Source organism: Vigna radiata, chromosome 8, assembly GCF_000741045.1.
Source record: "Vigna radiata var. radiata cultivar VC1973A chromosome 8, Vradiata_ver6, whole genome shotgun sequence".
Taxonomy (NCBI): domain Eukaryota; kingdom Viridiplantae; phylum Streptophyta; class Magnoliopsida; order Fabales; family Fabaceae; genus Vigna; species Vigna radiata.
The window spans coordinates 36857512-36881403 of NC_028358.1; the positions used below are offsets into that span (position 1 = coordinate 36857512).

The window sequence follows — 23892 nt, forward strand, 5'->3', positions numbered from 1 at the left end:
ACAAACTTTTGTGATATTACAATAATGACGTAAGAATATATTGCATGTGATGATAATGGAAATGGACTAACTTATAAATAATTCAATAGATTTGATTATTTTGGTGGTATATGTACGTTGGTTTTAAGATTTTTATACATTCATATGGATTACACACAATAAATAAAGTGTCTAAATTTTGTCCTAAATCACATACATAAGAAACATACACTTAGACTCTATTTTTCACACATTTACAAGTTAAATTTAATTCATTTCATTCGTATGATATGATAAGTATATATGACCAACTAGACATAATTTTCTTTTACATTGCAAAGTTGTAAATTTGTTCTTAAACTCTTGCAGCTTAACATTTTTCCTCCATGTGAATAATTTGTGACGTTAAAAAGTGTGCACTAAAATTTAATATTTAGAAAACAAATGTCAACATGGATTCCATATAGAGATAAATAGGTAACAAAAGTTTTATTAAATTTTAAAATATTTTTTAATTATTAAAATAAAAGATATTAATAAACTATCAAATAATTTTTATAAATTTTCTACTATATAAATGATTTTTTACTATGGATAATTATACTAGTGGAAACATAAAAGTATTTTTATGATATTTTTAAAATATTATAAAAAATATAATTTTTTTTATTTTATACTAGTGGAAACATAAGAATATATTATTCATTGTATATGGTAATAGTGAAAATATGTTGTAACGAGAAGTTGAATAATCAGACATTCCTCTTCGGATATTTTAACACCATTTTTTGCACTATTTTGACACTGCAGACGTGTTAAAATGTGATTGGACGATTTCAAATTAAAAAAGTTGAGACAGAGATATATTTAGAAGAGAAAAATCATTATTTTTTTAATTTGAAATCGTCCAACCACATTTTGACACGTGTACAATGTCAAAATGGTGTCAAAAAATGGTGTTAAAATATCATTTTTCCATTTAAAATACTTATAATTATTTTTAAAAGCCTGAGCAATCAATATTTTTAATCTACTTATCTGTTTCTTTTTTTTTTTTTCACTATTTTATTGGTTGTTTTTTTTTCCCTACTTTCTTTTCTCTATTGTATTATCTTCTATCTTCCATGGAGGTAAAATAAGGAATTACTTTGAATCTCCTTTATTGTACATATTTATCTAATATATTATCATTTTGTTGATCACTTCACTTCATACCCTGTCACCAATTAAATTTGTAAAAGAGGCACAGTGCAGTGGATTGATCTTGATTTGTATTGCTACATCACAAACCTTTGATTTGAACAGAAGGTATTACAAATTAAACAGGAGAAAAATGTATTATTGGGTTAGTGCTAATCCATCGGATTTCGCCGGAACCCCTCCCCAACGTCGCAGGTGATGAACTGATTCATTATGTCGCTTATTCTCTTTGTTGTTGTTTTCTTTTCGTAATCTCAGTTCGTTTCATTCTGTTAGTGGTCACTCCGCTGTTAATATTGGGAAATCTAAGGTTGTCATTTTCGGAGGCCTTGTCGACAAGAAGTTTCTCAGTGATATAGCTGTCTATGATATTGGTAAAGTAATCCCTTTTCTTATTTTCGTTGTTTTTCATTAAAATTGAAGAGTTTAATTTTATGCAAAGTTATTAGTATAAAAGTTTTACACTCTTCATAATCAGAAATTATAGCTGACTTGACTTTGACTTTCACTGTAATTTCTCATAGTGATTTGTAGTTGTGGTTCGATGAACATTGACACAAAACTGAACTCTTCATTCATTTAACATATTTTAGAGGCCAAGCAATGGTTTCAGCCTGAGTGCACTGGAAGTGGTTCAGATGGGCATGTAGGTCCCAGCCCTCGGGCTTTCCATGTCGCTGTTTCCATTGATTGTCACATGTTCATTTTTGGTGGTCGTTTTGGAAGTAAGAGGTTTGTGTTGCATCTGGTGTTTTGTTTCTTTCATTACTATAATGTATGGTATAATTGGCGGTGTTTGAATTTTACAGGTTGGGGGACTTTTGGGTTTTGGATACTGGTAAGTATGACATTTTGTATGGTCATTGTTGAGTTCATGTTGTGAGGGAACTTTCTAACATTTTTGGGAGTTATGCTGTTTTGGCATGCTGACACCTGGAATGAATAATGCTGCTCCAGACATATGGCAATGGTCTGAACTAACTGGATTTGGAGACTTGCCATCTCCTCGGGATTTTGCAGCAGCTTCAGCTGTTGGAAACCGAAAAATTGTTATGTGAGATAGTGTTTAATTTGACATGTTCTTTATGCAAATTAGATTGAGTTGGAGTAAATCAAAACATGTACTGAGGTGGATTCTGTTTGATACAGGTATGGTGGATGGGATGGAAAGAAATGGCTATCTGATGTTTATGTCTTGGACACTAGTATTTTTCTAATACTAATTTTATCACTTCCTGTGTAATTACCTCATTATTCAGTTGTAACCAAGTATAACATCATTTCCTTCCTCTCTTAGTTTCGCTTGAATGGATGGAGCTCTCAGTTTCTGGAACATTGCCACAGCCCAGATGTGGGCATACTGCCACTATGGTTGAAAAACGATTGCTTGTATATGGTGGAAGAGGTGAAGTGATGCAGATCTCCTTGTTCAGATTTGATCTGATTTTGAGATTATCGTCCTTTTATTTAAATAGAAAGAACACATTCCAGTGTTACTAGGCAATTCCCGTGTGTCAAAGAGTACTTTATCAGGAGAATATTTATTCTTTTCCCTATCTGTTTTTTCTTTTTATATATTTGTGGGTTTCAACGTTAAATAGAAGAGTGTGTTATAATTTCTCAAACAATGATCAATTTGTGCCATTTGGTGCATTTCCTCACTTTCACTATCATTTCAGTTTTAGGAAGTAGTTTTAATGTAATAGTCTGGGAGCAAGGTTTAGCTCTTCATTTTTGGTTTAAATTTAGGGGCAAGATTGGTGAAATTTAAAATTAGCATGATGGTCATGAAGCAATATTGAAGATACTCAATTTTTTTAATGAAACTAATAAAATTGAACTCGGTCAAGTGTTAGTTAATTTTTTCTATATTCAAAGATGCACTGTTGTTGGATTGCTAAACTGCATAAAACTTATCCAGAAACCCATTCCATAGTCTATTTCTTTCTCCGACACACATTATGTTAGACTTGGTTTTGAATATGAAACTTTTCTTCTTGTCTAACTTGCATGTAAATAAATAACTGGTCTGAATTGATGAAAGGGGCATACATATTGATTGCTGTAATGCCAATTTGAATTTATTATCTGAAATGAGTGCTATATCCTGACTTTAACAGGAGGAGGCGGACCTATTATGGGTGATTTATGGGCTTTGAAGGGTCTAATTGAAGAAGGTATGCATAATTTATCATTTTTATAATTGAATTATGTATGATGATTTTTTGCATTGCTTGCTGCTAGTTATTATTATCACATATTTCCTTTGCTTCAGGTCAGGTGCTGTATCTTCCTTTCCTGTGAGATTTGTGAATTATATTCTAGTTTGGATCTATATTTGATTTGCAATTGTCATAACAACATTTCCCTTCTTTCATGTCTATTAATAGAAAGAACGAGAGGACTCTATGTGCCTCAATTACATAACAAAGACTATTCTATGTGATAGGTGTTATAAATACAAGTTTTATGGTTAGATAATATCTTAGAAGACACAATTACCTTTTTCACATTATTTCTATCAATTTCTGATGTATTAAACTATCTCTAATAAGAACATAATATCCTAAAGAAGAATCTCTATTTCCAGTTTAGTTTGCATTTGTAAAACATACAACTTGTGCATGTCCTCCATCTTCAGTCTTTGCATGGAAATCCTTGTCTTAGTTCTGATAGGATATAATATGATAGGTTATAATGGGTAATAGGACAAGACAGAGGAAACAATTTAGGAATTAATTATTGTTGGGTAGTTAGAAGTGGGCTGCCTTTATAAGAAGGCAAGGGGTCTGGTAGAGGGGAGCTTTTGGATATTCAGTGTATTGACAAGAGGTTGTTCCTGTGGAAGGGAGAGTGCTCCCTTGGGGAAAGATTGTAAACACTTCATTCTTTGATTATAGAAGCAATATACATTCATAGTCTTTTGTGTGAGTAGGTACTGTGAGGAGTAAAAGATTGGTTTCTTGACAAAATAAACCTAACAAATTGGTTTGACCTGTCGGATATTCTTAGGAGAGGAGTGTCAGATCAAGAAGGGATCAAGAAAGGGTGGAAGCATGGAAGGAAGAGACAATACCTCGGAGAGGAGGACAAACGAACAGAGAAGGAGCAGGGCAGAACCGAAAATGAGCATGGCAGAATGGAAAATAAATATGCAAGAAATGCGACAGGAAATCAGAGAACTCACGCAAGTTCTTGGAGGAATGGCACGAAACCTGGAAAAAGGATTAGAAAGCAGTCTAGGGTCTGTAGATGGAGATCAAGATTCTGTTAACAGAAAGGAAAAATAGAAAGGAGAGAGGAATTTCTTCAAGATGTCTTGAAAGGAAAGAAGGAAAGATAAGGACGGAGGCTGGGCAAGATAGTCTGCCAGACATTAAGAAATTCAAGAAACCTTCAGATGGAGGGGAAAATTCAAACAATTGGGAGAAGGAAAGAAAAAGAGATATTGGTGCAGAAGACAAAAATTGTGATGGAGATGTTGTTGGTGTTGCTGCCCAGGAAGTGGCAAAAATTGTTGTTTCTGGGAAGGAAAGAGAAAGATATCGGTGCAGAAGACAAAAACTATGATGGAAACATTGTTGGTGTTGTTGTCCAGGGAGTGGCAAAAGCTGTTGTTTTTGGGAAGGAAAGATAAAGAGATATCAATGCAGAAGACAAAAACTGTGATGGAGACATTGTTGGTGTTGCTGCCCAGGAAGTGGCAAAAGCTGCTGTTTCTAGGGGTGATAGTAGGGTAGGTTGGGGTGTGTATGTCAAAATAGTAAAGAAGGGTGAAGACAGAGGAAAGAAAGCAAAATATTGTGGGAACAGGGTGACTATTATGGCTGGAAATAAAGTAGAAGATGCAGCTGTTTTGAGTCGAAAATTCATCCAAGAACTCAAGATATGGTTGTCGCAAACATATAAAACACCACAAGACCAATGGCAGGGATATTTCTTTGCAGGGCTGCAATATAACATTAAGAGGAAACAATTAGCTCAACGTGATGATGAGGAAGAAATTGGATGGTCAGATCAACAAGATCTTTCCTTTCTAGCTTCTAGGATGAACAAATCTAGGCAAGGAGAGGGCTTAGCCAGTGCTGTTGCTATACAAATACAAAAATAGTTTTGGGGTTGGAAGAAGAAAAAAGAATTCTTGATCATTCATCAGAAAATTGTTAAAATCCAGACCCATGTAAGTGGTCACCAAGTCAAAAGGTAGTATAGAACAATCATATGGTCCATGGGAATTCGGTAAAAGAAGCAACTCTTAAAGAAGTCAGCAATTCTTTCATATAGACCACCACCCAAGCCTCCAGACCTGAATTGGAGGGCAGCAGCCAGTGGGTTCCCTTCCCATGATGAAGATGAGCCATGGGAACAAGTATTACTCTACCAACCTTGAGGACAAGGTTGTTTTGCAGCAGGGTGTAATGATAAGATATAATATGACAGGTTATAATGGTTAATAGGGCAGGACAGAGGAAACACTTTAGGAATTAATTGTTGTTGGGTAGTTAGAAGTGGGCTGCCTTTATAAGAAGGCAAGGGGGGCCTGGTAGAGGGGAGCTTTTGGATATTCAGTGTATTGATAGGAGGTTGTTCCTGTGGAAGGGAGAGTGCTCCCTTGGGGAAAGATTGTAAACACTTCATTCTTTGATTACAGAAGCAATATACATTCATAGTCTTTCTTTTGTGTGTGAGTGGGTACTGTGAGGAGTGAAAGATTGGTTTCTTGACAAGAAGAAACCTAACAAGTTCACATATAAAAATGGCCAAAGAAGCTTTTACAATTTGTTAATCATACTTACAGTTGCTAAAAGGATACATGTTCAAGTGGTGGTGGAATATTTCGTTTTGTAAGAAGTATTTAATCTGGTTAGATTTGGTTTTGGCTCCTTTGTTACAGATAAAAGCTTGACATTTGAATCCATTGTTCTGTCTCTAAGTTGGCTGTATGACTTTCCAAGATGTTCCAAAATACATAAGGTGCATTTCCTCTTTAGAGATTACAGCATTGGTAGAAAGACCACCTGATATTGCCATTTCATTCAACATAGTGTGTGCAATAGAGACAGAGGGCATGAAACTGACTGAAAAAAAATGCAGGGAAAGACAGAAAGTGACGGTTTAAAATGCATAAACGGGTGAGGATTATGAAGTGAACATGTAGTATGAATGGAAACTGGAAAATTGGCAGCAAGAGACCTCCATTTTGTGATATGTCTTCAGTTGCAAAATATAGGCTATCATTTGTTTTAATTTAAGTATCTATTGTTTTCGGGGGTCCATGGAAATTCCTTGCTGTGAAATAACATGACCCAAGTGACCCAAATCTTCCACACTCCCGTTCTGTCTTATTTCTGCCAATCTCTCAGATATTGTGCTTCTCCCTTTGCCTCCAAATATCCTTAGCAGTTCTTTTGCAAGATCTTCCCAAGAAGAGTTCTTTGACTTTGTTGCTAGAATTTGAACCAATGGCTAGAATTTGACTTGGCATAATTTTTTTGATCCCTTGACGTTTTGAACATGGAAAGGCATTCTTAGTTATTGCTTTCAAACCTCCTATAGTAAACCTGCAATCCTGTTTTATTGTCAATATGCTGTGTTTGCTTCTGTATCAGGTAGCTTCTTAATAGGACGGGTTATGTGCTTATAATGCACATATACTTTCTTTCTCGTCTTTAATACAATTTCTTATACTAAGTAATATTTATTTCTTGGTAGCTTCTGAATAAGATGGGTTATGTACTTACAATGTGTATTTGTTATGGAGGAAAGAAAATGAAGCACCTGGATGGACTCAATTAAAGCTTCCAGGTCAAGCACCTTCTCCCCGATGTGGCCATACAGTTACGTCTGGAGGACATTATGTAATCTCATTTGCGAAATCCCTCTCTTTCCAGTTCTGCTATTTTTGCAGTTTGCTTTCGTTTTTATTATTTACTGCTAAACATGGATTTCTGTACTGTTCACACTTTATCCTGTAATGGAACGATCTACATTTAAATATCATCATCATTATTCTTTTTTATGGTGGGTTGGATGTTAAAAAGATTGGGAATTCTGTGTATTTGAGAGTTGAAGGCTAGCAGCTTCCTTTTGAAATTAATGGTATTTAAAGGGACGTATTTCATGAACATGATGGAGATTGTGGACTAACTCTTTAGTGGTAGGATTTTAGAATTCTCTCAACTACTTCTAGTCGTGGATATACTGGGAATGTAATCGTCTCCCAGTGTTTTCTGCCTTACCTTGTTAGTTTAAGGTAGAATGTTCACTAGAAGGGGCTTTGGTTGCTGAATAGCCCCGGTGACCAGCGATTGTTGGTCTAGGTTACTTAAGTTTAAAGAGCTGCATGAACTTGGTTATTTCCAAGGGATACAAGATTTCCTTTATAGGATACTAGGAAGTTGGTTATCTTTGTTCTCCTTTTACAACTTTCCTTAGTCATAAATTGTCTGCCTTAATTGTATTGTGACTTTCTCTTAGATTCATATGTGTTCTCTTATTCAAGAGTATCACATGTTCGTTTTTAATGAAGTTTTACCAGTCAGAAAGAAGTTCATGTTTATAAACTTGAATTATAAGATCAAATAATATTGCATTATGGTTGATGTCATCAAATAATTTTTTATACTGTTGTGATTCCCCTTTCCCTTCTAAATTCTTTAATATGTCTTAATCCCTAGTCAGAATTGCGTGGATTTACTGTTTTAACCTGAAATCCTGTCATTTATTTACTTCTTTTATTTTTGTTGGAGAGGATTTTACAGTTGTTGATGTTTGGAGGACATGGGACTGGTGGATGGTTGAGTCGTTATGATATCTATTACAATGACTGCATTATATTAGACAGAGGTGAGAACTTTCACTGTACCTGTCAGTGTATCTATCACACTTGTTATATCATTAACCATTATAACTGTTGTCTGTCAATCTATTTTGTTAAAACTTGTTAATGATCTTTGACATCCTTGCACATACATTTCTGACATACAAAATGCGGTTGGGGATTTGGCTAAATGTTTTGAGGGAGAAAAACAGATGATGTATGTTAGTTGCATGAGGGAGTCTTTGTTATCTTCATTTTGTGTCCGTGGAAATCAGAGATTCTGGTTCCTGTTCAGAAGTCTAATTTTATGAAGTTAACCTGTTTATCCAAGGAAAATTAGATGCAGTTTTGTTGTTTTTTTATTTATTCTATTTTTGAATATCTTTGTAAGCTTTAAAACTAAATTTTATAGAATAAATATTTGGCTCTCTTCTCAATAATCCAGCATCCCTTGTGTTTTTTGCTCTATAATAGATTAAAAATTCTCACACAACTTACATTTCTTCTTTATGATGTGACCTTCGTGAATCTTCTCGTGTTGGAGAGTTACAAACCTATCATTTATTGTTGTTGGAACCTTAACGGTACTCCGTGAAGCATTTTACATTCTTGCTCAAAGACTAGTTTTCGTTATTAGGTTTTGGATGAGTGCCTTATTTTTAGAAAGAAGCAATAAGCTAATGATGCACAATAATGTCCTTGAATGCAAATTCAGTGTATTTACATGTTACTTTAATTTTTTTTGAAGTGGCTTGTCTGTAAACTATGATATTCAAATGCATGAATTTTGACTCAAATCATAAATGGCACTTTTTTTTTTTAATTTAAACTATGACAAAGTCCTGCACAAAATCAATGTTTGGGGGCATATACTAAATTCAATTACTTGGTGTGTTCGGTTGCAACAGTTTCAGCACAGTGGAAACGGCTCTCCATAGGCAGTGAACCCCCTCCTGCTAGAGCGTACCACTCTATGTCGGCGGTTGGATCACGGTATTTGTTAATTGGTGGTTTTGATGGGAAAACGACTTATGGTGATCCGTGGTGGTTAGTCCCTCAAGGTATTCATTGTTCTATCATGATCTGCAACTCTATTGCTTTTGTTGTCAAATACTCCTTTTTCAATTGTAGATATTTTCACTGAAAAGAGGGTAATTAATTTTTTTTTTGGCAATGAGTTCTTTCTTGGAGTACTGTTTTGAAGTTGAATGGAAGGAATATTCTATTCTTTGAACTTTCTATTTTCTTGTACTGTAATTTAATACTCAATCCAGAATCTTCCTTTCTATATATGTTCTCTTTTTAATGGAGATGTTTTATTAGAAAGCTGAAACCTTTCAACCTTACATGAAAAGGGTAAAAAGAACCTAACTGTTCAGAGGCTAAAAGTGGCATCCTAAACTCTCACTTCTTTTGCATGTTTCACAGAGGACCCAATTGCAAATAGATTAACTGCATCTCCACCCAGAAACATTCCTGAAAGTAAGGAATTTGCTTTTAACGATGATTTTCAACCTCAACTAAAGGTATTGATTAATCTTGTTTTGTTTCACACATCACTTTGCGATCCATCCCATATTTGTCTTAACTAATGAGTTTTTTTGTTTTTTAAAAAATGTGTTTAACATAGAAAATAATGTCTTAACTTCTCTCGGTGGTTTTGTTTGTTCTTATTATTTCTTTTAATTTAAAGAAAGTGTTCATAATTTCAGTTAAAGAAAAAAGTTAGTAGATAAAACTAGCTTACTAAGCATTTCTGTTGATATATAGTGGAGCAGTGTTGTAGTCAATACTCACTAGTCACTTCTTTAGGTTACTAAATGCTTAACTTTGCTACTGTGCTATCTCAGTATCAAGACTTTTGAGTTCTTATCTGTTGATTTTAATCTTTAACGTGGTTTTCATTTAACATAGGGTTTCAAATCACAATCTTTTATTATTTTGATTTTGTTTAAATAACAAATCACTTAGGAAAGAATAGAATCGTAGAATCAGGAATTTTCCTACAATGAAAAAATAGATGAAAGAAGGCACCGGAAAATTTAAATGAGTCAACTCACAGAGCAACCTAGTCTTCACAAATATGAAATAGAAACATCCTTAAAAAAAATCCATGAGCAGGATCGCATAATGAGGCTGAAGCAAGCCTATCCATTTTCCAATAAAAGTTATGGAGGAGAGCATTATTATGTTTGAAAACACACTTTTGTTGACAGAGCACAATGTGCGAAAAATGTATAAGTGCTTCTTTCTAGCCGGGTTGTCTCTAATTCTTTATTGAAATGTATTCTACGTTCAGTCTTAAGTATTCATATCTGTACTAAACCAAAAAAACAGCCTAGCTAATTTGTAATTGTGATGCTAAAAGGAAGGAAACAGTTATGATAAATTGATAACAAAATAATTGCATACTTGGATTTGGGTCTTGGACTCTTGGTGGTTAAGGTTTTTGTGAAAAATTAAATTTAAAAAAATGGGGAGATAGTGGGGACCTACGAAGATAAATATGAAAGCATATGTTGATAAAGACAAACCTTTCTTTGATAATGTTGAAAAGGGAAGCTTGCAGTTGGAGTTAGTAAAACAAGTAAAAATAATGCTAGGAGCCAAACCACAAAGGCTAATATGCAGAGTCATCATCAAAAGGCACCAGCTGCATATGTTGAAAATGACTGGGAATCAAGTGGAGATGAAATGGAAGTTTTGACAGCTGCGGAATTGAATCTAATGATGAGTCCGTGGATGTACTCTTTGATTGATTTCTTTTGTGATGGTATTAGCTACCTGTGTCTTTTTGTTGAGCTTTTTCAAGGGCTGGGATATTTGTGTTTTTTACTGTGACCTTATAATTTATATCTTATTATAATGTTCATCACTTTATCACTTTTATGTTTTTATGTTTTTGCTGTGTTAAGCACGTGTAACTAACTTTATAGTGAAGAATTAATTTAAAATGCTCAAATACTTTTTTCTTCTGTTTATCATTTCTTTTTTTATGGTGAGGTGCTTTTTTGGACACTCCAAAGGCAGTATCCCCTCCCCCCAAAACAGTTTTTTTGTTTTTATTATTTGCCAATTCTTCTTTTTTGTCATGTCCTTTTAGTGGCACTGGCATGACAATCTTGGATTTCATTTGTTAATTCTAAGTAAAATTGGAACACATTATAGTTATTGATTAATTTATTGCTGACACCTTTGTCAGGAAAGCCAGACAGAGAAATTTCCTTTCTCTGAATTACAAAGACGGTTGCAAATATCAATTTCCAGTTCCAGCCTTGAGATTGTAAACGAGTTTGAAGATAGAGAGCTGCTTGAAGTAGCATCAAGATTAGCAGGAGAAAACGTTTCTACTAATTCACTGGTAATATTCCCTTACTTGCATGGAAATTTTCTGTATGTCCATACCATCGTAATTTTAATCGAAATAATATTTCATTTTCGAACAAGGCGATCGAAACAATTCGTAAACACTGGAGAAAGTCTGAGCCAAATATGGTTAAACTCAAAGAGCTTGGACCATTGCTTCGGGATTACCAACGTCTTATATACAGGCACTATCTGTAAGAACTTATTCACCATCTATTTTCAACTTCCTACTGGCTTAATCTTCTACCTGCTATATTCGCATTGAAGTTGCTGGGTAGAATTTTCTAAAGTTTATCGTTCTGCTGGCAATCTTTGTTAGCTTGCTTGAGCAAATCCTTAAAGAGTGAATCTTGAAAGAAATTAAGGTCAACAATTATTTTGATCGAAAAAGAAAAAGAATCTTGATACCGCACACATAATCGTGTGTGTATCTGCTTATGGATGATCCCTTTTCTTTATGAACATGAGTGGTGAATAGTTTGGCTTATGTTGCTTGTTTGTCTAACCTCTTTAGAGAAAGGAGTGCATCTGCCCAGACGTCTGGATTTGGTGAACACGTGATGTATCAATTTTACCACGTCAAAAATGCTACTCAGGTATATTTTTGTGGTTAATGGATATTCCCTTTTACCGGTGCTTTTATTTCTCCTTGGACATTCCTTTTTACTTTCTGGAAATGTATTTTTGATATTCTCCTTGGTTATAGTGATTCCAAAATCATAGAAATTCTTCTTGGATATGCTTTATCAACACTATATGGTGAAAGTGATATTTCAGTAGTAATATTATCAACACTATATGCCAGTGGCACTGATTTGAAAATTGAAACTAAGATACATCAAGTTGTCTGGTATTGCATTTTTGGTATATATTATTGCAGAGACTTTATATTTGGTTGAAGTCTGTGATTGATTACATTAAATACTAAAGTTACCCTTGTAAGTTGTAACCCTATTGTATAACTTCTGTCATTTTGTTTTTATGTTTAACCACACTCCTTTTTTTTATTTTCTCATTGCCCCCTGTTATTCCATTGCAGTTGCGCATGGACGATATTCCAAAACTTTTGGCAGAGTACAAACAGCTACCTATATGAAGAATACTTGTTGTACGAACAGTTTCTAATTTATACCGAACGCAAAAGAATGGGTCACAAATAATACATTATTTTATGTACATTAACCTTTTGATATCAATTATCAACATTTCAATATTTTTTTTTCCACATTCAGCCTCTAAAGTTAGCTAACTGAACTTTATAATACATTTTAACACTTTTTTTGAGAAAAAAAAAATATTAAAGCTGTAAGGGTAATGTCTGTATTGGTTTATATTATTCGTTTTGCTACACATGAACATATCTAAAGATCCAGGAGTGTAAGTGATCCAGATTATGTTAAATTTGTTGTAATTTTTCACTTAATTTGGTTAAGGTCACAATTTTGAAACTCTTGCATAGTATTTGTTATCTCGATATAATCAAAATATTTAAAAATGTTTATCATAAAATAATACTGCATTTGTTAATATAGACAAATTTTCCCTTTCTCTCTCTCGATGTTACGTCCACAAGGCATTTTTAATTTTGAATAATAAGAATGCAGGTACATTTAAACACAAGCCACTGAAAATTGAATATACCAAGCTAGTAAACACAACACACCCACGCATATGTTATGGTTTCAGAGACAGAGACTCTATTGTCTCGCATAGCTCGTCCAGTTTCTTCATCCTCATTCTTTCACTCTCAGTCAACATCTATTTATGAAATATCAAATACGGCAACAGATACATGGTTACCAGAACAGTTAAAAAAAGAAGACAGAAAGAAAAATTAAACTGAGAAGGGTATGTTTCACCTTCTCAAAATGTCAAATTAATTTATCAAGTGAAAATTAAAATTTTGGAGAAAATGTACGTGAGAACTTTGCATAAATTAGTTTGTACTTAGGTTAATTTTAACATAAAAAACTCATTTTTTTTTCTCATTTAAAAATCATTTTGGAAAAACTTATTGAATGTTGGAAATTTCACATCGACTAGAGATAAGGCTAATTCAATGTATATAAGTGAGTCTAAACTTTACCTTACAAATTGGTTTTGTGGGATCGAATTAGGTTTAAAGTTCAATTCTAAGATGATACCACTAGAGAGAAGATTAATTTAATGTATATAAGTGAGTGCAAACCTCATTCTACAGACCAGTTTTGTGAGGTTGAGTTAAGCTTAAAATGTACACTTCTAAGAATGAAAGATGATGTATGCTATATACCTCAACTAGTGTAGCAACCAGATGAGCCTTCTCTTTGTTTTTTTCGTTGAAAGCTTCCAAGGCTTCTTTACACTCTTTCTCCTATCAGACAACACCACAGATTAGTTTTCACTCGACATATACCAAAAATCATTAAGAAAGTAGTTCCAGAATACAAAGCCATCCCATTTTTAAAACTTCTGGTTCATGATTTCTTTTTCCTTCAAAACTACGAGTTTAATTATCAGAAATTGTAGTGAGTATGATTTAACAAGTCCATAAATTTATTATTGTCAGTTCGTGATTAGATAATAATGCAAACAAAATTTCAATGTGTTTAGGAAGGAATAAAATCTTCATCTATAAACTCAGCCTTTAACTATAACGAGTACCTTTTTCTGGTAGTTAAGTCCCAGTGGCTTTAAATCTCTGTTAGCCAAGTCAATCTTCTTGCGTAACATTGCAACTTCCTTCCTCATGGGATCATCAAGCACTTCAAGTTCCTTCACTTTTTCAAACCATGTTGATACGTGTGCTTATGAAGTTAAAAATGAAAATGATGTTGTCAATGTCATGAAACTTACTTCCCAAATGCGCGCCAAGCGCCTAGTCTCTTCTTCAGCACGACCAAGTTGGAGTTCAACTTTCTCTCTGACCTCCATTTTTTTCCTCTCAATTTCTTCTTCCTTAGACTGAAACGTGGAGATGGCAAGCTTTGAAATATCCTCATCCTCATACTCTTCTGCTGATAGCCTCCCACTGCTTCCAATGCTACCAAGGTTCTTCATTTTCTGCATTTCCTCTCTGCTGCTGCAAACTAAGCCCATGTGCTTCCCCAATGATTTTGCTGTTGGTTTATTTCAACAAGAGGCCTCTCTTGCTTTCACTTCAATACTCTTTCTTCACATTTCAACAACTTCTTCTCTCTTGGCTTCTAAATACAGTAAAGAGACTCCCAGAAACTCTTTGCCTTTCTTTAACAAGTATTTGATGCATTCCAGGAATATAATTGATCTCCTGGAGATTTTGTAGTAAAACTGAAAGTAACATCCACAATGAACACCTAAGTGATGATGGATTATGATGTGGTTTTGCATTGTTTATGAACCATCTTTGCTTTTCTCAGAAGGTATTTGAAAAGTTACAATCTTGAATTCAAAGTCAGATAAGGGGCAAGAAAAAAATGGAGACTGAATAGGGAAGCAATGTATTAGGGTGCTAACTTACGTTTCTTCATGCATAAGATACATGAACAATTCATGTCACAACTTTAATATATAACATTCGTGTTAAGATATATAATACAAATTTTAGTTAAGAGTATTTTAAACTAAAATTATATAATTTTATATAAATTCACACAAAATTTTAATTTAAAATATTTTGAATTAAAATTTTAACATCTTTTCACAACTTTAACTTAAAAATATTTTAATCCTAACATTAAAGTCTTACTTGGAGGACTTCTCCATTTGTGTTAAAACTATCCATTTTGTTAATTTTGAAGAAAAAAAAAATCATTATTTTGATGTTTTGCCACTTCGCAAGTTACTTTTGTGACACTTGTCATATTGGAAAGTAAATTTAAACTTAGAAATCACAAATCATAATTAACACACTTTCAGTAATATTTTTTTATTAAATGACTTAAGATAATGACTGGATTAGTTAAGATAACTCTACTCGAAGCTTATATGTGTTTTTTATTTGTACTTTTTTTCCCACTTCCGTGTTTATCACGAGATGATATCTGACTTTTAGTTTTTCACCTTCATATTTTATTTTTACTAACCCAAATAGCCTTTTAAAATTTGATACTTTCTTTTTTTTTTTAAGAAAAGCAGCAAAAAATTATAATAAATAGTTTTTGGATTACATGTTGACGAAAAATTCTAAAAAAACTTGCTCTAAAATAACGATATGAAAATGTATAATCCAAAATTGATTTTTATCTATTTTTGGATTGATTATTTTAGAATAATAATTTTGAAAAAAAAATCTATTTTAATATTCTAAAGGAATTTAAAATTTTATAAAAGTTTTAAAGGATATTTTAAATTAGGATTTTAAAACATTAAAGATCATCTTATTGTAAACAATCAACACTATCCTGACATTATTTTAGAGTGTAACAAAAATTTCTAGTATAAGATTTCAAATTACTAGGAATATATGGTATTCAAACAATTTGATATAGAGACTTTTCTATTGTGATTTGCACATGTTCTTCTCAATCACAACAAATCAATTCTCTTTCAATTTCAATCTTTCTTCTTCGTCCAAATAATTGTTTTAGGATATTATTTAATATTATCACTTTCTACCATCAATAGTTTATGCATTTTATATATATATATATATATATATATATATATATATATATCACTTAGATAATTATGTTTTCAAAATAAAAATATATGCATACATTATTTTCAACTGGTCACTTCAGTTCTACATGTAGAAGAATTTGTTCTTGTGTAAGATATGATTATAAGAATAATATAGAACAATAATATGAAATCCAAGCTAATAAAAACAACATAATAATATAAGTTATAATATGTTTTTTTTTTCTTAAACGAAAAATTAAAAATATCCATTTTCAAAACTTTGATCATTATCCTTTACTTTGAAAAAATATTAATTTTAGTACATCATTTTCAACTGCCTTAAATTTTATCTTTCGTGATAAAGAAACATTTCACTCCAGATCAGAGCTGATGATATATAAGGTGATACGTCATGTTATTTAATAATTTATAAATAAAAAATTATATTTTAAGATTAATTCCTAAGTTATTTAAAAAAATTAAAAATTTTGCATTGATCTAGCATACGCTTTCAAGATCAATTAAAAAAATTAATAAAAACAATCATTCTCTTCACTTCCAATTTTAATCCACACAACCAAACGCACAATCTCTCTTTTTTGTCGTCAAAAAATAAATAAATCAAAGAAAACCAAATTTCAGAAGAAGAAAATAAAAACTATTTATAATTTTAATACAATTTCAATAATTAAAAATATATTTAACCTTAATAATATATTTATTATTATAATCAAATTATATTTCAGTCATCGTGCATATATTAGAATCCATTGAAAATTCATGTGAAAATGTTTTCTATCCAAAGTTTTCTTGATATATGCTTTATACACGCATGTCTTTTTGTTGTGATAAAAAGATAATATAAAAAAAGCACTGTCTATATACTTATGGCTGAGATGTTTTCCTTTCAGAAAAGATGTACCAATTTAAAAAAAGTCTTACCCTTAAATTTATAGTCTCTCGTCTCTTTCAATTTCTTATTTAAATTTCCTTTATCTACATACATTAAACTGAGATATATACACATGACTATGTACTATGAAACTAAGATATACATACATGTATATATAATTCAATTTTAATCGAACATAATATATATAAAAATATTAAACAATATCACATGATCACTATCTTATTGTGTTGTTGTTTGAGAAATTTCAACGTCATCATTACGTTAAAAAAAAAATCTTCTTGACTTGTACATACACCAGTTAGAAATTATCATTATAATAATTTTGGAAAGATGATTTTAAATTTTAAAAATGACCATATTTCATAGCAGATAATAAATTATTTTAAAATAATTATTATTTTTGTGATAATTTTTAACTGTTAATGTTTTTAAATCTAAAAGGTGTTTAAAAAAAAAGTGATACATAAAAGTAAATTAAAAGACTAATATTACAATTTATGAATTAAATAATATCGAATCTGGCATTTGACCATTAGCAGTTGGTGCGAGCAGAAACGAAAAGCCATGAATCTCAAATATCAAACTTTTGAGTTTGAGTTGAAGTGGTTCACCCAAGAACAAAATCATCCATCATACTCTCTTCTCTTCTCTTTCCAATTCTAATCCTAAATTTCCTTTTTTCTTAGTACTACAAGCTGGATATATTACCCACACAAACTCGCCATGACTCTACAACTTCTCTCTGCATTGATTGAACTTCGCGCTTTCCCCAAAAAGGTTTGCCAGCACGAATAAATCTCACCTCGTTCATTAATCGCTACTTAGATTTTTGCTTCATCTCTATCTGCAATCCCCGGTCAAAATATTTCTAGGGTTAGGGTTTGTGTGCATCGGTAGGGTTTCTTGCTTTTCCTAAGATCCCTTTGGGAATTACCTAATTCAACCGAAAAGGTATATAGGGTTTGCGTTTTCTTTATTGAATTAAGCATGCAATACAGTAGACGGCGCGAGGAAGACCACACTGCACCGCACCGATTCGAGTCGGGTCCCGACCCGTTTAGGAGAAACAGGAGAGACGGGTCGGATCCGGTGCAGCAGAGAAAGATGAGCCCTATGAAGGTGGATGGGGCGAGAAGGGGTGGTGGTGGGAGCAAAGGGGGTTCTGATGGGTTTGAAGGGAGGGATTATGATTGGCAGCGTGTGGGTGGTGGTAGAAGGAGTGGTAGGGTTCGGTCAAGGTCACCTCCAATTGAGACAGTAAGGAAAAGGTCACACTTTGATGATGGGGTTAGCCGTGATAGAAGTTGTTCACCACCACCACCACCACCAGGCTCGAGAGCAAGGTACGAGTTGTCAAAAGCCATGCATTACTCTGTCGATAATGGAAACTTAGATGCAAAGCGCATTTACCTTGATAGAGAGAAGGACTTGGTTGAGGGCAAGTTGGGTGGTGGGCATGGTGGTATGGTGGATCAGAAGTTTGTGGTACGTGAAAATGAAGTTGGGGGATCCTATAAATATAGGTCTGTTCAAGATACGGGTGTAAGTGTGACAATGAGGTACGAAGAAACCGGTAGACACTTTTCTCCACCGTCGAGGGGTGTGCCAACAGGTAGGAGATTTGATCACGATAGACTACAACACAGAGACGGACTACCTATGGATAAGATACCCCTCACAGAGTCCCACAGTGGGGCAGATAAAACTATTCTTTATGCTAGGGATGTTTCTTATTCTGCCTTATCTCCCTCCTATGCAAAGGATTTTGCAGGCACTTCTCACATGAGGGATTATGGAGGTTCCACCATAGAAATGTCAAGGAGCGAATTTCTATGTGCACACGGTGATGGCATCTGTTTACCTGCATCTTATGATCTGTCAAGGAGCAGCGGGAAACTTGCTGAACCAGCTGGGTTTAGTGGGCATGGGCAAAGGACAGTTTTAGACCCTGCTAGAGCTCTTGAAATTGGATCAAGGAATATGACATGTCACCAACGATGTGAGTTCAGTCCTACCAGGACTGAGCATGTGGATTTTCTTAATTATAAATCACAGGTAAGGGCAGCACATGATGAGCGTTTATATCAATATGATGATTTACCTAAAAGGACATTGCCTCATGGTCGATTGGACTATGAGCAAGCTGTAACGGAATATGATAATAGGGAGTTTTCCAGACCTTATATTCCACATCGAGATTTAGATAGAAATGGTAAGAGTGAAGATTCTTATAGCAATCAAAGAAGGGCTATTGTACATGATCACCCTGCAATACATAAGCCAAAGTATTATGACTATCATGATGTGAGAAGAACATCAATTACATCAATGCAAGATGAGGCTTATCTGCGATCTGGATATCATCTTGAAAATGGGAAAAGAATGCCACCAGACTATGAAGTTTCACATATGGGTGAACCTGAGGCTGACCGGTTACCAATTTTAAGAACAGAATACGAATCTCGAAGAGATGTTGGACCAGGGCTCCAGCAAGAAAGGTTTCAAAGTTCACCTATGTCTAAACATAATTCAGAAACCTACAGACAAGCTGTCAGGGCGGAAATGAGACAGGATATTGGCATTCATGAGCATTCAGAGAGACTTATGAAAAGAAAATACAATGCCAATGATGAAATAAATATGCATGATTTGAGAACCATAAAATCAAGTAAATGGGGTGCAACTGAAGAATTTCAAGATGCATATGAAAATGAAGAATGGGTAGACGAGGAGGATATGGATATATTGTATTCATCTGGTAATGTTGAATTTAACCCCAAGATGTACAGGAAGTATAAGAACGAATATAATGAGTTGGATAACGAAGAAGATTTTCCATCTGATGAACTGATTATACCTCAAGGTTCTATGGGACATATACCGAGGAATTCCCTTCAATTTCAGAAGTATTCCAATCAAAATATAAAGCATCATTCAAAATCTAGTTCTTCAAACTGGTCTAAATCCCAGCATTTTTCTAAGAGAAATGCAATTCAAAAGCAACCTAAAGTTTGGAAAAAGTATCATGGATATGATGAGAATAATAAGCATGCAGCTAATGATGAATCATCTGAAGATTGGATAAGTGCTGCAGAATCCGAGCCGACCGAGGGCTCTGAGGAGTTTAATCAAATGGTACATGAGAATTTCTTACTGTACTCCAAGAAGTTGAATCTGAACTTATATGTGCAAAGAAGGTACCAGGACCAGGGAAAAGCGGGTAGTTTGTACTGCATTGCTTGTGGCAGAAGGTCTGTTTTCTTTTCTGTGACGCTGTTTTATTAAATGGAACACTTCTGCTCTCACATATTGAATAAGGAATCCTCTAGCATTTAACACAAAGATGGAGTCAAGTACATGTGCTATTATTCCGGGGATCTGGTTTTAGGTTCCCAAACTTTGGAAGTAAACATGTTGGTATGTATAATTGTTGTACTTTACTAAGGGAGATATTTGGAGAGTTTGATAGCACGAATCCATGACAATAGGATCAAACATTTGGTTAACTCCTGTGGAATGAACATGAGTCAGAAAAGCTAGCTGAACTGGTGTCCTTGCTTTCTAATGATGGTGAAGTTAGATTTAAATTTACTGCCTTGTGGCTTGGTTTTAAGTTAGGTTAGAATTTTTGTTAACATCTTACTGTATTTTGAAAATGGATACAATCTCTTAAGAGTATTTATTTTAGCCTTTAGGTGCCTTAGAGATTGCTGATTAATTATATTTAGGATGGAAGGGACATAAGCTATTTATGTGGCTTCTGATCTTGGAAGGGTAAACGGTAAGTATTGATTTAACATCTACAGCCACTAAAAGGATTGTTCTGACATAGTGATATGTCATGACATAGTAATGATGATTTCTGGCTAAAACTGATCATCCTGGAACAACTAAAGCTGTGAATTTTGGGTTTAGATTTTAGTAGCCGAGGATGGAAGCTTCAGGTGCTCACTGACTTGTGCTGCATTTGTGTAGTGATTAAGAATTTGGAATTGTATATACAATGGGGTTTTAATGATTTTTCTAGTAGGAATTATTTGAGGGAATTTATGGTTTTATTAATATCGTAGGAATTTCTGAGTGAAAAAATAAAATCGTAATCTGAGGTATACTCAGTCAACCATGCACGTGATTGTATGCTATCGTATTTCTGATAACTGTTTAAGATTATGATTTTCTAGTAGTGTGCTATTTATCTTTTTCTTTTTCTTTTACTGACTACAGTTATTAATCTTGAAGATACCACCGAATTTTATTTTATTTTAATGACTTGTCATTTCCTCAAGCTTTAGACTTGATTTTTGTTTGTTATGCTGTAATGGCAATAGTGTTTTTTCATTTTACTGAATTCCTTATGTTCTGTTTCGTATGCTTGAATTTTTTTTTTTTTAATAATGTTTTTAAGTTGCCAGTAAGTTTTATTTTTTAAGTGTAATTATCGCTGTTGCAGTTCTTAACATGTTTGTGTCCCATTTATCCCTTTTAATGGTAACAGCTCGTCAAAAGAATTCATGGACACTCAACGTCTAGTAACTCATGCTTTTATGTCCCATAAGGCTGGGCTGAGAGCCAAGCATATGGGGCTTCACAAAGCAATCTGTGTTCTGATGGGATGGGATACCGTTGTTCCTCAAGATACAGTAACTTGGGTTCCCCAGGTATTGCCCCCAGCAGAAGCTCTGGCTCAAAAGGAGGATTTGATCCTTTGGCCTCCTATTGTTATCATCCATAACATATCCATGTCTGATCAAAATCCACAAAACTGGAAGGTTGTAAGCATGGAAACAATTGAGGCGTTTCTAAGAGGTAATTTGTGTTTGGATATTATGATATTATGCGGTATTAATTATTTGAGTTAAAACATAATTTTTAGTGAACCAAATATTACATAGTTAAATATTTTAATTATATTATATCCATCAATCTTCCACTAGAATATGCATGTTTCTAAATACTGCATGTTGAATTTAGGTTAAAATAATAACTAGGTCCTTGAATCTTTTTGGGAATTTTTAATTAGGTTTCTAAACATAAAAATAAATTGTAATTAGGTCTTTTATATCAGAATTTTTGTGACCGAGTCCTAGGATTTTTTTAATGGCCATGAATTGTTATTTTAAGCTGATATAAACGTTCTTCAGGCATGCAAATACAAATAAATTACAGGATCAGGGTCTAATCACATTTTTTTAGTTAGGGACTTAATTATTATTTTTATATAGTTTAGGGAATTACTGATAAATTTAATCTCAAATTTATATTGCATGAAACTCGCATTCCTCCATGGAATTTACTCATTGTTACCCTGTTAAACTGTGCATTTGGAAGTTTATTTATTTATTTATTTATTTATTTTGACCTTTCAGGCAAAGGTTTTGTGAGAGGAAGAATCAAACTGTGCTTAGGGAAGCCTGCGGACCAAAGTATTGTATTGGTGAAATTCCTGGGCACGTTTGGTGGGCTGGGAGATGCAGAGAGGCTTCATAAATATCTTTCTGATAATAATCGCAGTAGAGCTGAATATGAGAGAGTAAAATCTGAAGGTATTGAAAACTGCAACATGGGAGAGACAGACGAAGGAGCCAAAGTGGAGAATATTCTTTATGGGTATGTTGGAATTGCTGAGGACTTTGACAAACTAGATTTCAATAGTAAGAAATGGAGTATGGTAAAGAGTAGGAAGGAGATTGATGATCTGGATAAAGCTCCCGTTAAAACTGACGAGAGGCGATAATTATATGGCGTTGAATTGAAGATCGTTTCATGTTACTCTAATGAATTGAATTGGAGTGTGGACTGATCTAATTATGATGTGTATGTAGTTCAGGAACTGGAATTTCATTTCAAAGTCCTTTGTCAAAGATGTCTTCAGTTTTTGAATGCTTTCACCGAACTTCATACAGCTTATGCAGCACATGAGCTTTTTTTAGCAGCATTGTCGACTTTGATTTAATTATTACATGTTTAAAGATAAATATTTACGAGTTTTATTAGTTTCTGATGTCATTTTCAAGTTATTTTAAAAGTACTTGGATAATTTTATAATTTGTTGAATTTGTTTTAGACAATTAATGATTTTTGAAAATGTTTAAAAATTAAAATCTCAATGATTATAGTGTGATGTTGTGTTTTGAACTGGAAGCATGATTATATTGTTACCTAATGAAAATGATTATATTGTGACCTTCAAAACCAAATTTGTAAGCAGGAAGAGACTCAGCCAAAACTATTTAAGAACACATCAGTAGGAAGACATTCTGCCAAAACTATTTAAGAACACATACAGATAAATAGAGTAATAGCATAAATAAGGGTTATAAAAGATAATGATATTATACTGTTTTCAAGAAGAGATTTAATTCAAATATATTTTTTTAATTTGGGACAATAATTAAAAAATATATTGAAATAAAAGAAAAAAAAATGTCAATATGGTATGATTCAAGCACATATCAACAATAACAAGGTTCTCAATTACAATTATTGTTATTATTTCAAAATTCAAAATTTATTAAGTACACGAGTAAACATGTTATATTTTGAACTTTATTTTCAAATATATATTAAATCATAACTCATTCCATTTATCTTTTCATATTGGTATTAGTATGATCCAAGTTTAAAATCAAACGATTTGATTGAGTTATTGAACGGTATAAACGTATGAACAATATGTAAGACCGAACTGTTAGAGAGAGTGACCGAGTATTGTGATTGAGTATTATGAACGCACATACAAAGTGCGAGACCAAACGGTATTAGCGAATAGTTTAGATACACCTACAAGCTGTTAACTTTTGTTTTAGTGATTTTGGAAGTTTTAGATGTCCGTTTTAGTCTGCTGGTTGTAAATCATTTTAACATCTCTACTTGAAGGTGTCACTGGCATTTAAAATTAAGATGTTTCAAAAATTTTATGTCAGAAAAAAATGCTATTAATGAAATCTTTGAAGTTTAAAACGTGCAAAATTAAAATAAAAGTTCTAATTTTACCAAAAAAAATTATCCAATTATATAATTTCAAAATTATTGA

General features: G+C 33.2%; 3 protein-coding genes across 3 annotated transcripts; 2 read left to right on the forward strand and 1 right to left on the reverse strand.

Moving 5' to 3' along the window:
- Nucleotides 1-1171: 1171 nt before the first annotated feature.
- LOC106772536 (host cell factor) lies at nucleotides 1172-12590 on the forward strand. The gene is made up of 16 exons (XM_014658996.2): nucleotides 1172-1374; nucleotides 1456-1553; nucleotides 1773-1911; nucleotides 1989-2017; nucleotides 2137-2233; nucleotides 2329-2384; nucleotides 2477-2584; nucleotides 3300-3356; nucleotides 6946-7037; nucleotides 7941-8025; nucleotides 8908-9060; nucleotides 9428-9525; nucleotides 11202-11360; nucleotides 11447-11559; nucleotides 11880-11961; nucleotides 12405-12590. Exons 1-16 carry the CDS (start codon nucleotides 1313-1315, stop codon nucleotides 12459-12461), a joined length of 1485 nt encoding a protein of 494 aa, XP_014514482.1. The 5' UTR covers nucleotides 1172-1312; the 3' UTR covers nucleotides 12462-12590.
- A 226-nt stretch (nucleotides 12591-12816) lies between these two features.
- Nucleotides 12817-14660, reverse strand: LOC106771404 (RAB6-interacting golgin). The gene is made up of 4 exons (XM_014657375.2): nucleotides 14201-14660; nucleotides 14009-14119; nucleotides 13638-13718; nucleotides 12817-13123 (listed from the first exon to the last, which is right to left on the reverse strand). Exons 1-4 carry the CDS (start codon nucleotides 14441-14443, stop codon nucleotides 13040-13042), a joined length of 519 nt encoding a protein of 172 aa, XP_014512861.1. The 5' UTR covers nucleotides 14444-14660; the 3' UTR covers nucleotides 12817-13039.
- Nucleotides 14661-17383: 2723 nt separating this feature from the next.
- LOC106772207 lies at nucleotides 17384-22852 on the forward strand. Its single transcript, XM_014658450.2, has 3 exons — nucleotides 17384-20110; nucleotides 21355-21665; nucleotides 22226-22852. The coding sequence occupies exons 1-3, from the start codon at nucleotides 17847-17849 to the stop codon at nucleotides 22591-22593; spliced, it is 2943 nt and encodes a 980-aa protein (XP_014513936.1). The 5' UTR covers nucleotides 17384-17846; the 3' UTR covers nucleotides 22594-22852.
- The last annotated feature ends 1040 nt before the right edge of the window (nucleotides 22853-23892 follow it).

Bases quoted from the DNA above. Each gene is read 5' to 3' on its own strand.
- LOC106772536 (XM_014658996.2), top strand. From the start codon at position 1,313: ATGTATTATTGGGTTAGTGCTAATCCATCGGATTTCGCCGGAACCCCT. The intron at 1,554-1,772 runs GTAAAGTAATCC...AACATATTTTAG, and splicing joins TATAGCTGTCTATGATATTG to AGGCCAAGCAATGGTTTCAG. The intron at 1,912-1,988 runs GTTTGTGTTGCA...TGAATTTTACAG, and splicing joins GGTCGTTTTGGAAGTAAGAG to GTTGGGGGACTTTTGGGTTT.
- LOC106772207 (XM_014658450.2), top strand. From the start codon at position 17,847: ATGCAATACAGTAGACGGCGCGAGGAAGACCACACTGCACCGCACCGA. The intron at 20,111-21,354 runs GTCTGTTTTCTT...TAATGGTAACAG, and splicing joins TGCATTGCTTGTGGCAGAAG to CTCGTCAAAAGAATTCATGG. The intron at 21,666-22,225 runs GTAATTTGTGTT...TTGACCTTTCAG, and splicing joins AATTGAGGCGTTTCTAAGAG to GCAAAGGTTTTGTGAGAGGA.
- LOC106771404 (XM_014657375.2), bottom strand. From the start codon at position 14,443: ATGGGCTTAGTTTGCAGCAGCAGAGAGGAAATGCAGAAAATGAAGAAC. The intron at 14,120-14,200 runs GTAAGTTTCATG...GAAAAAGTGAAG, and splicing joins GCTTGGCGCGCATTTGGGAA to GAACTTGAAGTGCTTGATGA. The intron at 13,719-14,008 runs GTACTCGTTATA...GTTGTCTGATAG, and splicing joins GACTTAACTACCAGAAAAAG to GAGAAAGAGTGTAAAGAAGC.